The 16,394-nt window shown below is 35.3% G+C and overlaps 1 protein-coding gene across 1 annotated transcript in view; it reads right to left on the bottom strand.

Moving 5' to 3' along the window:
* Positions 1 to 16,394, bottom strand: part of CNGB3 (cyclic nucleotide gated channel subunit beta 3) — a 46,749-nt gene that overhangs the window by 19,494 nt on the left and 10,861 nt on the right. Inside the window, exons 3-9 of the mRNA XM_039380981.1 lie at positions 11,363 to 11,517; positions 9,749 to 9,937; positions 8,971 to 9,179; positions 7,076 to 7,126; positions 6,538 to 6,624; positions 4,791 to 4,855; positions 1,223 to 1,345 (exon numbers count right to left, since the gene is read on the bottom strand). Coding sequence (XP_039236915.1) covers positions 1,223 to 1,345; positions 4,791 to 4,855; positions 6,538 to 6,624; positions 7,076 to 7,126; positions 8,971 to 9,179; positions 9,749 to 9,937; positions 11,363 to 11,517 — 879 coding nt within the window. The remainder of the gene's footprint in view (positions 1 to 1,222; positions 1,346 to 4,790; positions 4,856 to 6,537; positions 6,625 to 7,075; positions 7,127 to 8,970; positions 9,180 to 9,748; positions 9,938 to 11,362; positions 11,518 to 16,394) is intronic.

The raw sequence follows: 16,394 nt of genomic DNA, 5'->3' as shown, positions 1-16,394 counted from the left end.
ACTTACCTTATTTTTAATTATGAGGAAAATATTCCCAAGAATGACATTAACAAAAATAGCTATAATGGAAATTAGTTTTGCATTTTTCTTGTAAGATTTCTGGAAGCCTTGATTCTGTGAATAAATACCTGTCTGTAACTCCATTTACATAAGTGGTCCCACTGAGCTCCATGACCCTGCTTTCAAATGCCTGACTGCAGTACTGAAGCTGTGTATTTTAGTGGTGTGTGGAAACTTCAGAAATGTAATTTTTTTTGAGATATAACCCTTATTATAAAAAAATCAGTGCTGCTTTATATGAAGTGTGTTTTGCTTTCAAAGCCTCTTATCCTTCAAGATAGTGACTTCACATTAAACTTGTGAAGTCTGACAAAACTGCAGACAGGAGCACATGTCCAAGAAAAAGGTGAAAAGTTCTTTAAAAGGAGGTTTATGACAGCAGTAAGATATGTGGTTTTGCAAAGAATGTAATTAATGAACAAACTGAACTTCTGTGGCTTTATATTATGACTTTTGAAATAAATAAATGTTCATAGAACTGAATCGATGAGATATGGTTTTATAAAACTACACACAAAATATATTATGACTTTGCTATTTTCTCTTAGTTCCTCTTAATCATCTTAATAAATGTTCCTTACTTGGTGCCCAACCTAGTGTTCTCATAAGGAGAGTGTGGAAAAGTGTGCCAATATCCAGTCTTTCCCACTGGTAACACTCTGCCACATTTTTAAGCATGATCTTCCCAAAAGATGAGAGAAAGTTGGTGGAATTTTTTCAGACCAATCACCACAGCGTAGAGGGACTAAAATATTGCACTTTAGTGGTAGAATGCTGTGTGGCAGCAAAAAACCCCACTAAACTATTCCTCTCTTTCCTTTGAGGGATTGCTATATAATCCTTCGAATGGTTCCCATGTGATATGCAATCAGTAAGTTTAATTTATGACCCTTGTTACTTTCTAAATGTTTAATTAAGTTGGTGCTTTACACTGACTCATAAACCTATAAAAGCTGAAAGTGGTAAACTGATTATTCACTGCACCTGCCCTCCCAATATGTTTGTAATGAAAGCTGCTAATCAGCAGTCATGGTGCTAAAAGTTTGCTATTCAAGCACTTGTAAAGTAAGGGCATACCCTGCAAGCAAAGGCTTGGGAAAAGGAGGGGGAGGCAGGAAGGAGCAAAATTAACAAAAATCTCTTGCAAGAGAAAAGGACTTACATGTTTCCTTCACCGTCGTACACCCATCTAGTGCTGCCAAGTCCTTCATAGTCTGAAGCCCAATAATACAGGCATGCATTAATGTGTAAGATAAACAGCAAGTATCCAGTTGTTCGAATGACCCTATAAAAGTCAACAGATTCCTGTAAAACAACTTACATTTTTCCTTCCTTTTAATATAGAACCCATTCCTTTTTTGCATCAACAATGTTAATATTACATGTGTTCTAGGTAGTTCCCCATCTGTACTGATTCTATGAAAAAAATAGCTGGCAGTTACCCATCTCTCACATTTGTCCAAAGTCAAAAAAATGTCTTTCCTAGAATATTTGACATGGGATAACTGTTAAATTATGGTTCCCTGAGGAGTTTATAATCAACTTCTTTAAATGGCTATGAATATTTACACAAATTTGAAGCTACATTAATGAGGCTAGAGGGTACAAACTAATGCATTTGACAAACTCTCTTCAAGATAGGCTCTAAACTTGAGAACCAAAACTGAGAAATGTCTGAGGTCAGAAATGAACTGCTTGGAAAGAGCTGTGCTAGGAAGCCTGCAGTAGATTCTCTCAAATTTAGTGTTTACAGCAGGAGTTACATCACTCCTAATCCCAGTTCTTATGCTTATGGCCAGTTCTTTGAAGAATACCAATGATGAACTACTTAACTACCAAGCAGCTTTCTGTTTTATACAATAATGATCTCACTGTATATCCTCTATTCAGTGAATGGGGATCAAAAGAAAGATCTCCTGGATTTAAGTCTCCATTCAAATATTCATACAAGCAGGGGATAAATAAACAGGGAAAGTACAGGACTTGCCTTAACACAGAGAAGCTGGTATGTAAGTAGTTTATCTGCTACAGCTAGAATTCAACACAATTTGGAGCGCAGAATAACTGAGTATGTGGTTTTATGAAAATTTAATAAGATATAAATATGTTTGGTCTATAAACCAAGTTAATCGGAGATAATATCAACCATTACTGTGGTTGGTTCTGTATTATGCACTCCTTTGCTGGTTCTTCAGGTGCCATTACATGCCCTCCTTGACCTCTCCGTGCCATTAAGCAATCTACCTAAGTGTCCTCTTCTTCTTTGTGATGCTGACAAATGAATGCCACTTCTCTGTTTAAAAGTTGATGTGCTTCCAGGACAGCTGTGTTCAGGATTGAAAGCTATTGAGAACAGTAGATAGCTGTTGTGATCTAGTAATATTGCAATATTGACCATACAAGGTCTTGTGTACAAATTTGATTCCATTCAAGTGGACTTCTGAGATCTGAGTGAAGATTCTGGAAGCCTTTGCTACAATATATTTTATATTTCTCTAGACACATATTGAATCTATCACAATGGGTAGAAAAAATGGAAGTAACCTTTGCCAACTCTATTCCTTCAAACTCAAACTAGTTTGAGAAGAGAATCCACCCACATACATACACTTGCCTTGTAGAAGTTTAGTTTGATATTATTTAGTTAATTGGTGACTTATTGCTGAAATTATGACTATACCAGAATCTCAGACCAAAGCAACATTGCTACATTAAAATAAAATGCAGTAGTTTGCACAAAAAGCCTGACTTTTTTAGACTTTTTAGCTCTCGTTTATGTTCTTCTTCTGTATAACTACCCCTGTTCTTCATTTGCCGATGAGCAAACCAGGAGTTGGTGCTTTCTGAAGTATGAGGTAGAAAATAGATTCACTTTGTAATATTTAGATTCTGGAATTTACATTCTGCAAGTGATTTAATACTGAAAATCTAAGTGGGCCTGGGACCAGGCAAAGCAAAGACACCAGAAGCAACACACAGTTATGGAAACTCAACCAATATCATGCTAAAGAAATGTCTAATAAGGCAAAGAGCTTTGCGGAGTAGCTGTCTCTGTCTTTCCATCTGCTGTATATATTTCACAGGACCAGTGAGATCTTGCTCACATCCCTTTCTCAACTTCTCTGAACAATCATTTCCCATTCCGTACCTTTATATAGTGCGAAACTCTGTCCCTTGTAAAGCTGTTTATTTTAGTGAAAATGAGTTTGCAAATTTGTTCCCATTTCTTTTAAATCCATGTAGACACAACATTATTGTTATATACAAACTAGTTACTTTATCCAGAATTATCTGTATATAAAAACTTTATCTCCTAGTACTCACTGCAAACATTATAGGAGATATAGAAAAGTCACTGAGTTATTACTCCAAAATGCAAAAGACATAATATGGAAAATACTTAATTAATTTAAAAACAATTACCTCTAAAACTTATCAACATTAGAAAAAGTTAAAAACCATAAGCAGAAGAAAACCCATACTTTTTAATGAAATTAGAAAATGGAGAAGATAGAGAGGCAATGATTCAGACACTGACATCTGTGGAAATTCAGAAAAATCCTCTCTTGAACCATCAAGAATTAAAAAAAAAAGAAAATAAAAGAAACCCAGCGAAACCACAAAACAGTCTTCCATAACTGAAAAAAGAGAGCATTATATAAGAATATAAGTCTATATTCTTACATAAGAATAAGCTTTATGAAGGTCAGCATCTCAAAAATACTTTCATAGAACTTTCAAACTCCTGTTTTATTTCACAGGTACATGAAAATGTGAAAGAGATGATGTTTCAACCTCCTTTTCATATTTAACTAGTTTTAAAATCTCATAAAACTTCTCATTTAAATGTATAAATATCAAGTGTACCATTAAGTGCAATAATCTCTGAAATAGAGTAAGATGGTAAACAAAATATTCTTGTTTCTGCGTCAGCAACACAGAGGAACAATACATGGCCCAAAACTGGGACAGAGAAAAGAATCTATTGGTGTAGAAATTGCACAAGATAAACTAGGGCTGATGACATTGACAGTAGATGACAATAATGGTGACAGAGTAGATGGGTTCATTGGGTCTTAGCAGCATCAGTGACAGCTGAGGGGCCTATGAAACTTGCCATAACTATGTCCATGGACTGCTTGAGTTGCATCTAAAATTCTTCCTGTCAATGCAGAAAGTGAGAACACAGCAGACAGCATTTATAATCGCTATTTGAGAATTGTGCTGAGTTGGTCCTCATTCCAAATGTGGTCAATGCAGTGAAGGATCAAGCTTCTGTACATGCCAGGTTCATAGGGAGAGCATGTTTGAAGAAAAATGTTGACACAGGCTCAAGCTCATAACTCTTATTAAGTACAAATAAACAGCTACTGAGGATTTGGAAATGCTATTAGCAACCTAAAGAAACTTCTTTAGTTCTTTCACTAAAGGAACTTCTTTCTGATACTTTTGATCAATTAAATTTTGGCAGGAGCCTCAGTTTGGTAAATATTTTGTCTGAACCAGGCCAACTGAACTGAGCTAGATTTCATATGTGAGTGAAGCCTTACATCTATTATTTTAAAGATTACAGTAAAGACATATTTTAAAAAACTTAAATTGAACAGTTAAAGACATATCATATTCCATCCAGCGCTTAACTGACAACTCATAAAATCATGTGATTTGGATCATATGAAATGGATTCTGTGCCCAACTCTGCATGCTACTCAAGTTTTATCAGCACATACCTGTAGATGTATGCTTTTTCCATAATAGCTTCCAAACGATCATTAAACTCAAAGAATGTGTTATGCTGAATGGGAAAAAAATGAAAGCAATCCAATCACTGTTCTTGAGTACACATCTTTTTATAATAGTACAGACATTAGTTCACATACATATTTTGAAAATGGGTTTTTCAATAATCAAGCTTTCTTTAAACATTGTCCTGGTTCCAGCCAGGACAGGGTTAATTTTTGCAGTAGCCAGGAGGGGACATGGTGAGGACCCAGAGGTTATTCTGTATCACCTCACCTCATTGCTGGGGGTGGAGGAAAGGGGGTCCATTCCAGAGAGAAGCAGTTCCTTCTGATTGAGCAAACGTGGTGGGGGGAGCTGCGTGGTATTGTCGATTAATTAAGGAGTTTTACCACGTGAATAATTTCTCTCTTATATCTTTTGTTATTAATATTGTGACTGTTGCTGTTCATTTTCTTATCTCGTTTTTTCCAGTAAGTTGTTCTTATCTCAACATATGATCTTTGCATTTTGTGCCTCCAATTGGAGAGGGGGGAGCAGCATATGGTTTTTAGTGGGAATACTAAATTGAAGAATATCATTCCTAAACCATGACAGACATTTAACTAAACGGTGAACTGAAAAGCAAAGATAAAAGTTCAGTTAAATGGTTTTTTGGGTGTTAAGTGTCCCATTAATCTGACTACAGAAATAACCTTGCTGATTTGGTCAGACTGCTGCAGATAAAATGACTTCTACTTCCTTGAACATATATAATTGCTTGGACAGCTTGATCACAGAGAATTACGTGCATTAACCCTCCTTTTTTCTTTTTTCTGAAATTCCTTTAGTTCTCCAGTAAGTGACTATATGTATTACCAGCCACATACTAGATGATTCTATGTGGTATCAACTGCAGCTGTATCAAATTCTTCCTATTAAGTATTTGTCCTTGACCTTTAGTGATAGCCTTTAATATTTGTATATTTGTATATAGATTTTTCTTTGTTTTTGTTCAGTACACATCTGTTTGCCTAATATGGGGTCCTATTTAACTTTCCATTCTTTCATATTATTTCAGTTCTGATTTATGGAATGTTGAAATTTTGTTGAATATTGAAGTCAAGAACACCCTCATTTTATTATCAGAGTTCTTGTGTCTCCCCCACAATGTTAAATGAAAGACGATTCTTTGTCGACATATTGATTGTATGAAGGCGAATGTATTTAGCTGCGGAGAAGCCTGCTGTGTACCATATTCTACTCCCTTTGCAGACCCTTCATGACACAATTCCAGGTGTCTTTGGCTCAATAAAAAAGTGGGTTTATGCTTGATAAATATTCTGTTCATAGTTTATATCGTCCTTAAAATTCCTTCCTTTGCTTTTAAACACCAGTCATAACAAACAGAGGAGGAAAAATCATTGGCAATAATTAATGATTTTTTTTAATCTTTGAAAACTAAACAGGTAATTTGAGATAAATTTAATTTAAATTATGTAAAAAAACCCAGCTTTAATTACAAAATATCTTTTGAAAGTAGGAATTAAAAGCTGGAAGAAAAGTAAGAGAATAAACACTTAATTTGGCTAGACTATAACTCGTATTTTTTGTTGGTTTATTTACTGATATTCTACCTTAGCCTGAAGATATTTTACAATTTCTAAATTTCATATTCCTAAATATTATAAAAAGCTTTCTGTTGAGTTGCAAAACATTTATGCATGGTTAGCCATCCATCGCTAACACAGAGCTTACCTTTAGCATCCTGTTTACTCTAAGTGCTGGATTAAATCCAAAGAAGAAATATAAAATGTCAAATGGCAATACTGATATCACATCAAGCTGTTGAAGAGCAGAGAGGTCAATTTAAACTTCATAGTAATCATCATGCATTTATTTGCTGTCAAAAACTTGCTTAGATTGAATCATGACTGCAATAATATTTGAAGAGTCAGCATGCTAAACATGTAGCTTCCCAAAGCACTGACAGGCAAGATTATCTCTTTGAAAACACCAACAGCTTTGCCCTGCTTTTAAGTTCTCTGTGCTTGAGATCTTAATCTGTTTCATGGGGATTATTAATAGTATCTCGTATATTTGATTATTAATACATACTGTTATTTCAGTTGTAGTTCTGATAAAACTAAAATGTTAGGCATGTGGCTGGTGAGTGGGAGACCACTCCACAAGCGCATCTTAAAAGTCTTTCAGCTTCTAAAACCAGACTGCCTAAAGCAATCTGGGGGAGCACAAAGAACTTCATATTGATATCAGTAACACAGGGTCTACTTACCCGAAATTTCACAGTGCTGTGGTAGAATTTTTTCGTTTCCACTTTGTCTATCTACAGTGATAATGAATGGAGAAAAAGACAAAGTCAAGAACAGAATGTCAAGAATTAGCCTCTGCTACTCGACAATAATAATTATCTACTGATAGTAGGGATGATGACAGTTAAATTAATGATAGTCTAAAAGTATGAATGGAGGGAGAAGTAGTACTTTTATTAGTCCAGTTTACAATAGATCAGAATTTATTAGAACTATTTGAAAAAATGAGGCTTGGGATTTGTCTGATATTTTCCAATCTGTTCCTTACATTTTTTTCCCACAAAACTTTCCTCTCAAGATATCTGTACCATTTAGTGCTTGACCCAAACCCCTTCAATTTCAGGGTGAAAAACTGCATTTATCTGCAGTGATTCCAAGAAAAATGCAAAGAGTGTTTCTGATGGTGTTGTACTAAATGAGCGCTTGAAAAGCTAGCATTAACATGCTAGCATTATTGGCATTATAATAATCATCATTGCATTCATTAGCAGTGATTAGCTATTCATTTTTAATCTGTTCTTCATGGGAACTGAGGCTAATACCTTAATAAGAAAGGGTAATCACAAGTATCTAAAAAAATTTATCTATTTTTATACTTTCTGTACTTATATCAGAGACACTTTAAAAAGAACTTTAAAATCTTAAGCATATTTTCATGCCAACTTTCACTATTATCAGTTTAAGCATTAAACTAAATGCAGGAGATGAGGCAGTAGATGATCTCTTTGTGTGTTAAAATCTATGAATTGTAGAAACAGCTTCAAGGGAAATACAATGTAAGCTTCCTATGTTAAAGCTTTAACTTAGCTCATAAAAATTGAGTTTTGTGGGATTTAGGCAAGACTGTCAGTTGCTGAATGTCTTGGTCTGGAAACTACATTACACTGCATTGCATTTAATATCTATTCAAATGATATTTGCACAGCTTTATCTCTAAGGGTATCAGTAATCTTGTGTATGTACAATGTATAAAATTTTATGTAAAAACACTGTTAAAGCTAGTTCCAAATTACATTTGAGGATATATAATTTTGAATTTTCTGTCTGTTGGACACAGTAATGTCATACTGAAGTTATCAAAACTAATTTTTTTTTTCCTAAATATTTTTTTTCTATAAGAAGTTAGAGAATCAAAAGCAAGGAAGGTTTTAAAGAAAAGTTAATATCCTAGATGTCCTTTTGGTATATTAAGGGCAAACTTTCACCCCTTTTCAGATACTTGCTTAAAATTTTATTTTGGATTTTTCTATAAAAAGATAAACCAAAAACAGTAGTTAGAATTAAAATTGAATGTACATATTTTCCCAAAAGATAATATCTCAAAATAATTATTTTCAAAGTATCCTAAAAATTACAAGGATTTGCTCTGACTTTAGAAAAAAATAAACCCACAATCTCATAGTCTTTTACAAAACATCCTATCCTGTCCAACCCTAGTAGAATATGCACTGTCTTCGACTATGATTCTGGTATAAGGGGAACAGAAAGGTCAAACTTTCACACAAACATACAAACAGATGTATATATGCATGAGTACATGTGATATAATCATTGATTCAAGTTAAACTTCACCAATTTACTCCTTTTGAGGACTATATGCTTGTTTCAACTGCTCTCATCTGTTACTTTCAAATCTGTTTTTTCTATTTTTAAGAATGTAGGCAATGGTTATGTTTTTTCCCCCATAGAAGAATGGAAGGTCAGTGAAGAATGGCAGGTCAATGAAGAAGAATATATGTAAACAAAAAAGTTACATAATTTGACATAGTGAGAAGAAAAAGTGTCAGATTGGAGGAATTTCTATATTCTACTTTAACACGCATCTACTACCTATGGAAATCCCACCTCCAGTACTTACTATTATGTCTCCCCCTCTTATAAATCGCACTCGGGGCTGGAAAATCAGTAAGTCACAGAGGTAGCAAATATCACAAATGACATCAATGGCAAACCAATATATTGTGTTACTTGGGGTTTGATATGGGAACACATAGCGAAGGGGAATAAACCAGCAATTCCAGTTATAGGCGATTGTCACAAGCATGAGCCATCCTACGTAACGTCGATCTGAAAGAAAAAACATTGAACTTACAGGCATGAACTTAGAGTCTATTGTCATTCTTTTAGACACATTTATTGCAGTCTCTCGGAATGATTCTGTCCAGAGCAACCTAGCATTCTCCCTTTTTCAAGGCTACACACTGCTAAAGTGATATAGATGGAACTAGGAGTCACATAAAGAATTTGCAAATAGGAAAAAAGATGAGGTAATGAGAGCATACAGAATTTTATGCATCTGAAGAAATTTCATACTACCATTTTGCATGCTGTTCATGTGTGTTATAACTGACAAAAGAATTATTTGGCCCTAATGAATGGTACAAATTCTAGATCAAGAAACTTGAATTCTAATTGTGGTTGGTTTGCGTACTATCTTTGTGCATACCATCTTTACAACTGGTGTCGCTTTTCATGTCTTTTTCCTGTTTGGAAAGATGTTGTTTAGGGCAGGACCTCTGCATCCCTCTGAGTTGCAAACTGGAATGTGTATCTTATGGTTGGCTCCCAGGTGCTATGTAACACCAGGTCACTTCAATAAGTCTTTACCCCATTCTATTGCACAGCTTTTAATTTACCTGTGTATGAGTCTATGGTCTCTGGTAGCTGCAGATATTCCCTGTATTTTTTCAGCGGGGGTTTTTTGAATTTACAGCACAACATATCGCAGTAATGATCCTCCTCTGGCTTTGCTTCTGCCTCCTCTTTCTTTTCTTCTTTTTTTTCTTCTTTTTTTTCTTCTTTTGGTGGGGGTGGTTTCTTTGGTGCTAGACACATAAGATGCCACAAAGGGTGGCATTTTAATAATGGCTCAAGAACCACACCCTGTTTTAACATGAACAAGAACTTCATCATGTTAAAATCTCTTCTAAAAACACTAGGTAGTGACTAAAATTACAGTTTATTATACTAAATGCATTAGAAAAAGAATTAGAGAAAAAAATCACTACTGGCATAAACGTGTGCATCATGAACAGAGCACTTAAGTTACAGGGTATATCTGTATTGCTCTATTTCCCTGAACAGTGCCCACAAGTTATGCCTTTTATAAGACTTGCAAGAAAAGGTTAATTCATAATTCAGCATTCATTAATGCAACTGGGCATTTCTCTTTCCATGACTGTTGCAAAGAATGCATGCAGTGAGAATGGAGATAGGAAAAGACACCTGTGCCATGGGCTGATCTCTCCCCTCTCCTGAGACCTGATATACAAGACACAGTAGGTGAAACTAGTGGGAAGCCTGTGGTTTTGTATATTTCTAGGCTTATAAAAGTCTTGTGGCACTCCTTTGAGCCCACTTCTTTCTTCTTTGGGCTGGATAATGTTGTCCACATGTGTGCTGTTAATTCTGGTTAGGATACACATGCTTAACAGTAAACTGGCAAACTAGTTCTGTAATAATTTAGGAAATAAATGATTTTAAGTTCTGCAAAGAGAACAAATGAGGTAAATGAGCAAAGAAATAATTAAAAAGAAAAGGATTCCTTTATCAGATGGTATAATTCATAGTTCTTCATGCACCCTTTTTTACAGTTTTTTAAAAAGCACATAAGCTATAAACAGCTTCTAAAAAGTTTCAGAACATAGAATCACCACATTCAATTCTTTGTGAAAAGGAAAAAAAAAGTCAGACTTTCCTCTGAAGAGGAAAAATATTGATTTGTTTTATGTTTCATATTTTGTAAAAAATCAATGATTAATTAACATCAGCTGAGTCTGATCCATTCAAAGCCTGGATTTAAAGTCCTCAGTGTGTCCAGAATATTGCTGTCAAGGGTAAGATTTTTATTTACTTTATTTACACAGCAGATCTCATCATAGTGACTAATATCCACTCATAATATATGTATGTTTCTTCATATGTCTCTGATTCATCTCCGTGAATAAACATATTTGGGAGCTATTTTAAAATCCAAAGAGCTTCTTGACAGGGATGATTCTAGATATTGCTTCTATAAATTTGTTTTCCCAAATTCTTCAGCGATGGAGTTCAAAGGGAGCTTGTACCTAGGGACCTGGCTTGTTGTAGAGAACTATGGATAAATTGAATTCAGTGGGCACAAACTGATCCTTTTCAGTGGATAAATACACTATACTTACAAAAAATTTATCACAGTATTTTCTGTTCCCACAAAATGATTTTCAAGTTTTAAGCTCAACAAATTCACAGCTATTTTGAGAGTTACTTACAAGCTGTAGGACTGCCTTCAGGTGAAGACAGCACTGGGTCGTTCAGCTTTTCCTTATAGATATTTGACCTTTCCCGCATTTTTTTGATAATCTCTTGAAGCTGGGCCTCAGCATACTCATTTCTTTGGAAACCTGACGGTGTTGGCTTCTGTGTGCTAATTAAAACAAAAAGAAATAAAGCTTTATGTACTGGAAATCAATGGAAGGAAACAACTCTAATTCTATTTCCGAGCTGAAGCCAGAAATAATTCGTCCTAAGAGGAAACTTAAGTTACCTGCTCTTGCTTTCTTCTTATGCCAGCAGCAGTTTATGTATTATTTCATGCAGAGGAGATCAGGGTACCCTATATAGCCCACTACACTAATGACTTCCCACTGCTGCTTTTCACCAAGTGCTACTGTGGCTATGTAAAGCCTAGAGCTAATCTGATGTATTCACTAAGTGACAAGGCATGCTTTTCCCATCTGTGCATAAAAATATGCTCATTATTGTATGGTAATATCCTTATGATGACAGGAGGTAACTGAGCTAAAGACTGAAATGGGGAGGGGGAGAGACTATGCTTAATTGATGCTTGGGAAAATTGATTTCATCTAGGTTTTTTATGGTTTGTTATGGCTAACATGAGGTAAAAAAGTGCATCTGTTTTCAGTGAAAACAAAACACTGGTGTTCTTGCTGAGGTTTCTTCCTTTTTGTGCTAGTGGCTTACTCTGGGTCATAGTAACATCGAGCTGATATTCCAGCACTCACAGCATTTCCTCAAATCTGAGGACTGTTGATTTTCAAACACCTGCAAACTCATATTCTGCACTGAAACAAATGTTTTTATTAGGATTTGTGTATGCTGGACAGTCAAATAGAAAGTGATTCTTGATCAACTCATTTGGGCTTATTCATATTTGAAATTTCATCCTCAATTACTTGCTACGGCGTGATTATGCAAACTGGGGCTGCTTTGGAGCGTCACTCAGCTGGCAACTGGGCCACACATTTGGACTTCCCCTGTGTGGAGACCAGGATATAGAATTTTTTTCCGTACCTTGACTCAGTACTTCTCAGCTGATGTGACATGCTGATGTAAGAGTTGAGTGGAAATGGCTGTGACTGGCACAGGGCAGCTCAAGGCCTCCTCCCACGCAGGTCACAATTGCTATCCCTGTACCAAACCCCTGAAATCTATGCCCAATACAGGGGTTATAGCAGAGAATTGTTCTTCTTGTCTTAACAGTTTTTCAGTTGTGTCCCAAATGCCATGGGGATATGGATGTTACAGCGAGAGATGTGGCAGACCAGGAGTGAATTATGCTTGAAATGACCAGATTATTGAGAAAATCTTCCCAAAGCTGAGTAGAGGGAAAGTGGTATCAGAGCACCTTGGGTAGAGAAGAAATGAAAACTACTCCAAAGTGATCTCTGAATAAACACCATATCTCCTCAAGACCTAAAACTACTTTGAAGTTCCTAACAGAAGGAGCTGTAACTAAAAAAGGACAGTGTCAGAGTGGGATGTGTGTAGCTTTTTGAGCAGCTCAGTTTTCTGGAGACACAGCACACATCATGATGTCCAAGGAAGTATAATTTAAGCATGTGAAAATCCTTCAGCGATAAAACCATTGGATAAAGTGGAGATATGCTGTAAAAGCAGCAGAAGAAGCAGAAATTCAGAATTATATGCTTGTCATTCCTCTAATTTAAGTCTAGTGTAGCATCTATTTCTTAAAGCTCCCCAGATGAGATTAATCAAAACAGTTCTGATACATTTTGTAATCTCATCACAGTTCCTTTTGTGTCACATATTCCCTTTGCTCAGGCCATCTGCAATGTAATGAAATCCTTTCTTGTTTTGAGCTAACATGTCACAATTAGTTTTTCGGCTTCTATGGAAAGAATTTAAAATAATACATTGTCTTCGCTGTTGCTATACTTGCTCAGGGCATTAGCTATCTTGAAGTTAAATACACATCACAAATGTCATGCCAAAGGCCCCTTCTACCTGCATTCTAGGGACCTATAAATTGCATGGTATTTTCTTCTTATTTCACAGAATTTCCAACAAAATTTAAAGTCTCCTCTATCATGAATTTGGTGCTATGTCTTTGCAGTGTAGTGCAGAGGAATAATTTTTCTATTGGTAACAATTAGAATCTATGTGACTTAGTTTAAAACTATTCACCCCACAGTTGATGAGAAATTGATTTTCCTGGCCCTACTTCTCATTTGGTTTGCATTGCCTCCTCCTCTATTTTTCTCTAGCAACAAAATGCTTACTTTAAATTTTCTCTTGTTAGTATAGATGGAAGAGGCTGCATGTTGAACACAGCTAATTTGAAGATGTTTATGTACATTCACTTTATATGGAGGTGCACTTCAAATTGCCTTGGCTAATGAAGCCCATTCAAACTTCACTAAATCACTTCTAATAAACTTGACTACTTGTCTCGCATCAGGTGGTGCTAGGATTTGTCTCCAAGTTGTTATTCTTTAAGCAAATTTATCCCTGACCTTTGTGCAATATGTTACAATAGGCTTGGGCCTATATTACTTACTGCACCACCTTTAAAGAGTGGAAATGTTTATTCCCTGAGGAAGTAATAGTTACATGTGGCCTAGGAAGTGAAAGTCAGGACCATAACTCATGTACTATGCACACATTCTTGTTATTACCTCAAGCATATTTTGTTTAACAATAGCAATATATGTAACTTGAGAACTATAATAATAATGTAGTTTTCTGATATTTTTCACTTGTAGGTTTTATTTTTTTAACTTGTAGGCTTAACCTTGATTGTTTAGTGAATAAAATAACAGCGACTTAATTCTCTCCATGCCAGAAGAAAAGATTTAGACACCTAGTGAAAGAATATGGACTTGAAACGGGCTGTGGAAATACTGTGTTGAGTGTGCTAATGTATGCAACAGCTGTTAAGGACTGTGACTTGAAAGTTTTCTGCGTTGAGAGTTCAAATAAACAGTGATAAAGAAATGCAATACTTATTTCAGAATAAATGAGGTTTACCCTCTTCTAAGTTGCAATCTAGAGTTTAATCCCTTCTTGCTTTTAGGCCATGAACACTAAATATCTGAGTTTGATTCAACCTTTTGTGTAGTAGGAAACCCCCAAAAAATTGTATTTCATAAATGTATGCTGCTACCTGAAAAAAGTCCATACCGCTTTTTGCTGATTTCCATTATAACCCCCCTTTTTTTTTTTTTGCAGCACTTAAGAAACTTTGTCCTAACTACATGGAAATAGAGTTCTTGGTCTTGCAATGGAGTTTTTAATGCTTTTATTGAGCCATTTCACTGTGATTTATGGTTGTATTTATGACCTGTGTCTTGAAAAAAAATATTTGTTTTTATGAATAAATTGTGGGTAATCTCTGGTTCAGAAAATCGGTTTTCAAAAGGATATGAAATGCATAGCTATACAGATGTCCACAAAACATGATGGTATGGCTGAGAAAGATTTCAGTGAGGTGGACAAATGTAGTTCCAGGCATTGAGAAATGTCTTGGTTCAAAAACATATCCTCAATTTGTGCTGACAATCCCATAGTAATGCTGTAGAAACCAGAGCCTTCTATGTGCCCCAAGTTCCAAGCCTAAGTTCACTCATCCTAAATTGCTAGGAAACCTAGTAGTAGAAGAATAACATGTCAGTCATCTTTTTGGCACAGGAACAGAGGTATTCCAAAAAGCTAACTATTTTGATTATGCTCCCTTCGTAGTTGATGGAAGGCTTCCCTGAGGAGAGGTTCAGAATGACTGAGACAAGTTTCTGCTGTGAATTGCCTGCAAAAGGAGCCCATTTTTCTGCTTTACCTGCACAGGAAGCTGATGGAATTTAGAAGTGAGCTTTAATATTTTCTTTCATGATGTTGGTACAAAATGTAGTTGTGTACTAATGATGTTTCATAGGACATTGGATTTAGAGGATGAAAAAGTAGGAATGATTCCTGTACCGGAAAATTTGAATTATTTAGTCTAAGTAATAGAAATGCGAATGCATCTAATGCTCCATACTGCAGACATGTACTTAGAATCAAATTGTAAGAATTTCTTCTGTAGGTGCTGGGATCATCAGATGTAGATGACAAAAGGATAAATATCAGAGTGTTTAGTCAACAGCAAGATGCCTATGTAATCTGGCTATGAAAAACATAGGTGCAAATGTAGCTTTAGAATGCATATGACATACTGCCAGGGACTGAAGCATTAATATTGGGATATAAGCCAATGTGAGAGTTATTCTGACCAGCTATATTCAAAAGGTGAATTCATGTAGGAGACTCTATATAATCTCTTAGAATGGCCAAGGCTGCTGGGAATGTGGCTTTAAAAATGACAGTAAAGCAGAGCGAGAGGCAGAAGAATCATTGTCTATAAATTCAAATTTTGGTGGAGAACTATATAGAGAAAAGTATTTGAGCTGCAGAACAGTAAGAAGAATATTGTAAGAAGAACCTCCCCTGACAAGGGAAAATGTTTGAGATATACCCATCTTTAGTGATCCAGAAGATTATGTCTTTCTCTATTTGCTGCATATTTTGAAATACTAGCATTATATTAAATTTTCTTTGCAAAAAAAAAAAAAAGAATTAATTACATTTTTATTTTAATTTTATTTTAGGATTGAGTTATTCTTCACAGTGAAATTTGATTTTAAACTGATTACTTTTGTCCTACTATGTATTTTCTTACATATTTCATGAATGTAAACATAGTGATATCATAATATTTGGGTGGGTTTGTTTTTTGTATATATATATATATATATAAGCAAGAATGAGTCATAAGCATTTATAAGCTTCATGTGGACATCATCATGGCTAGACTTCACGAATGAAGATTAAGGAAGGATCTATCCACATTTGTTACAGGCACGCTGTCATGTGGACAACATATAAATAAAACTTTCCACTGAAATGCATGATTTTCCCTTAGTTCAGAGTCTGTACAAAAATCATGCTTGTTTGGGCCCTAAGTACGTGTTCTTAAAATAAAATGGAAACACTGTCCATTTCCCAGGT

Source organism: Pipra filicauda, unplaced genomic scaffold (assembly GCF_003945595.2).
Source record: "Pipra filicauda isolate LSUMZ 115617 unplaced genomic scaffold, ASM394559v2 scaffold20_size4479445_pilon, whole genome shotgun sequence".
NCBI lineage: Eukaryota > Metazoa > Chordata > Aves > Passeriformes > Pipridae > Pipra > Pipra filicauda.
Note: the sequence above shows the minus strand (reverse complement) of the source record. Positions and strands in the feature narration are given on the sequence as shown.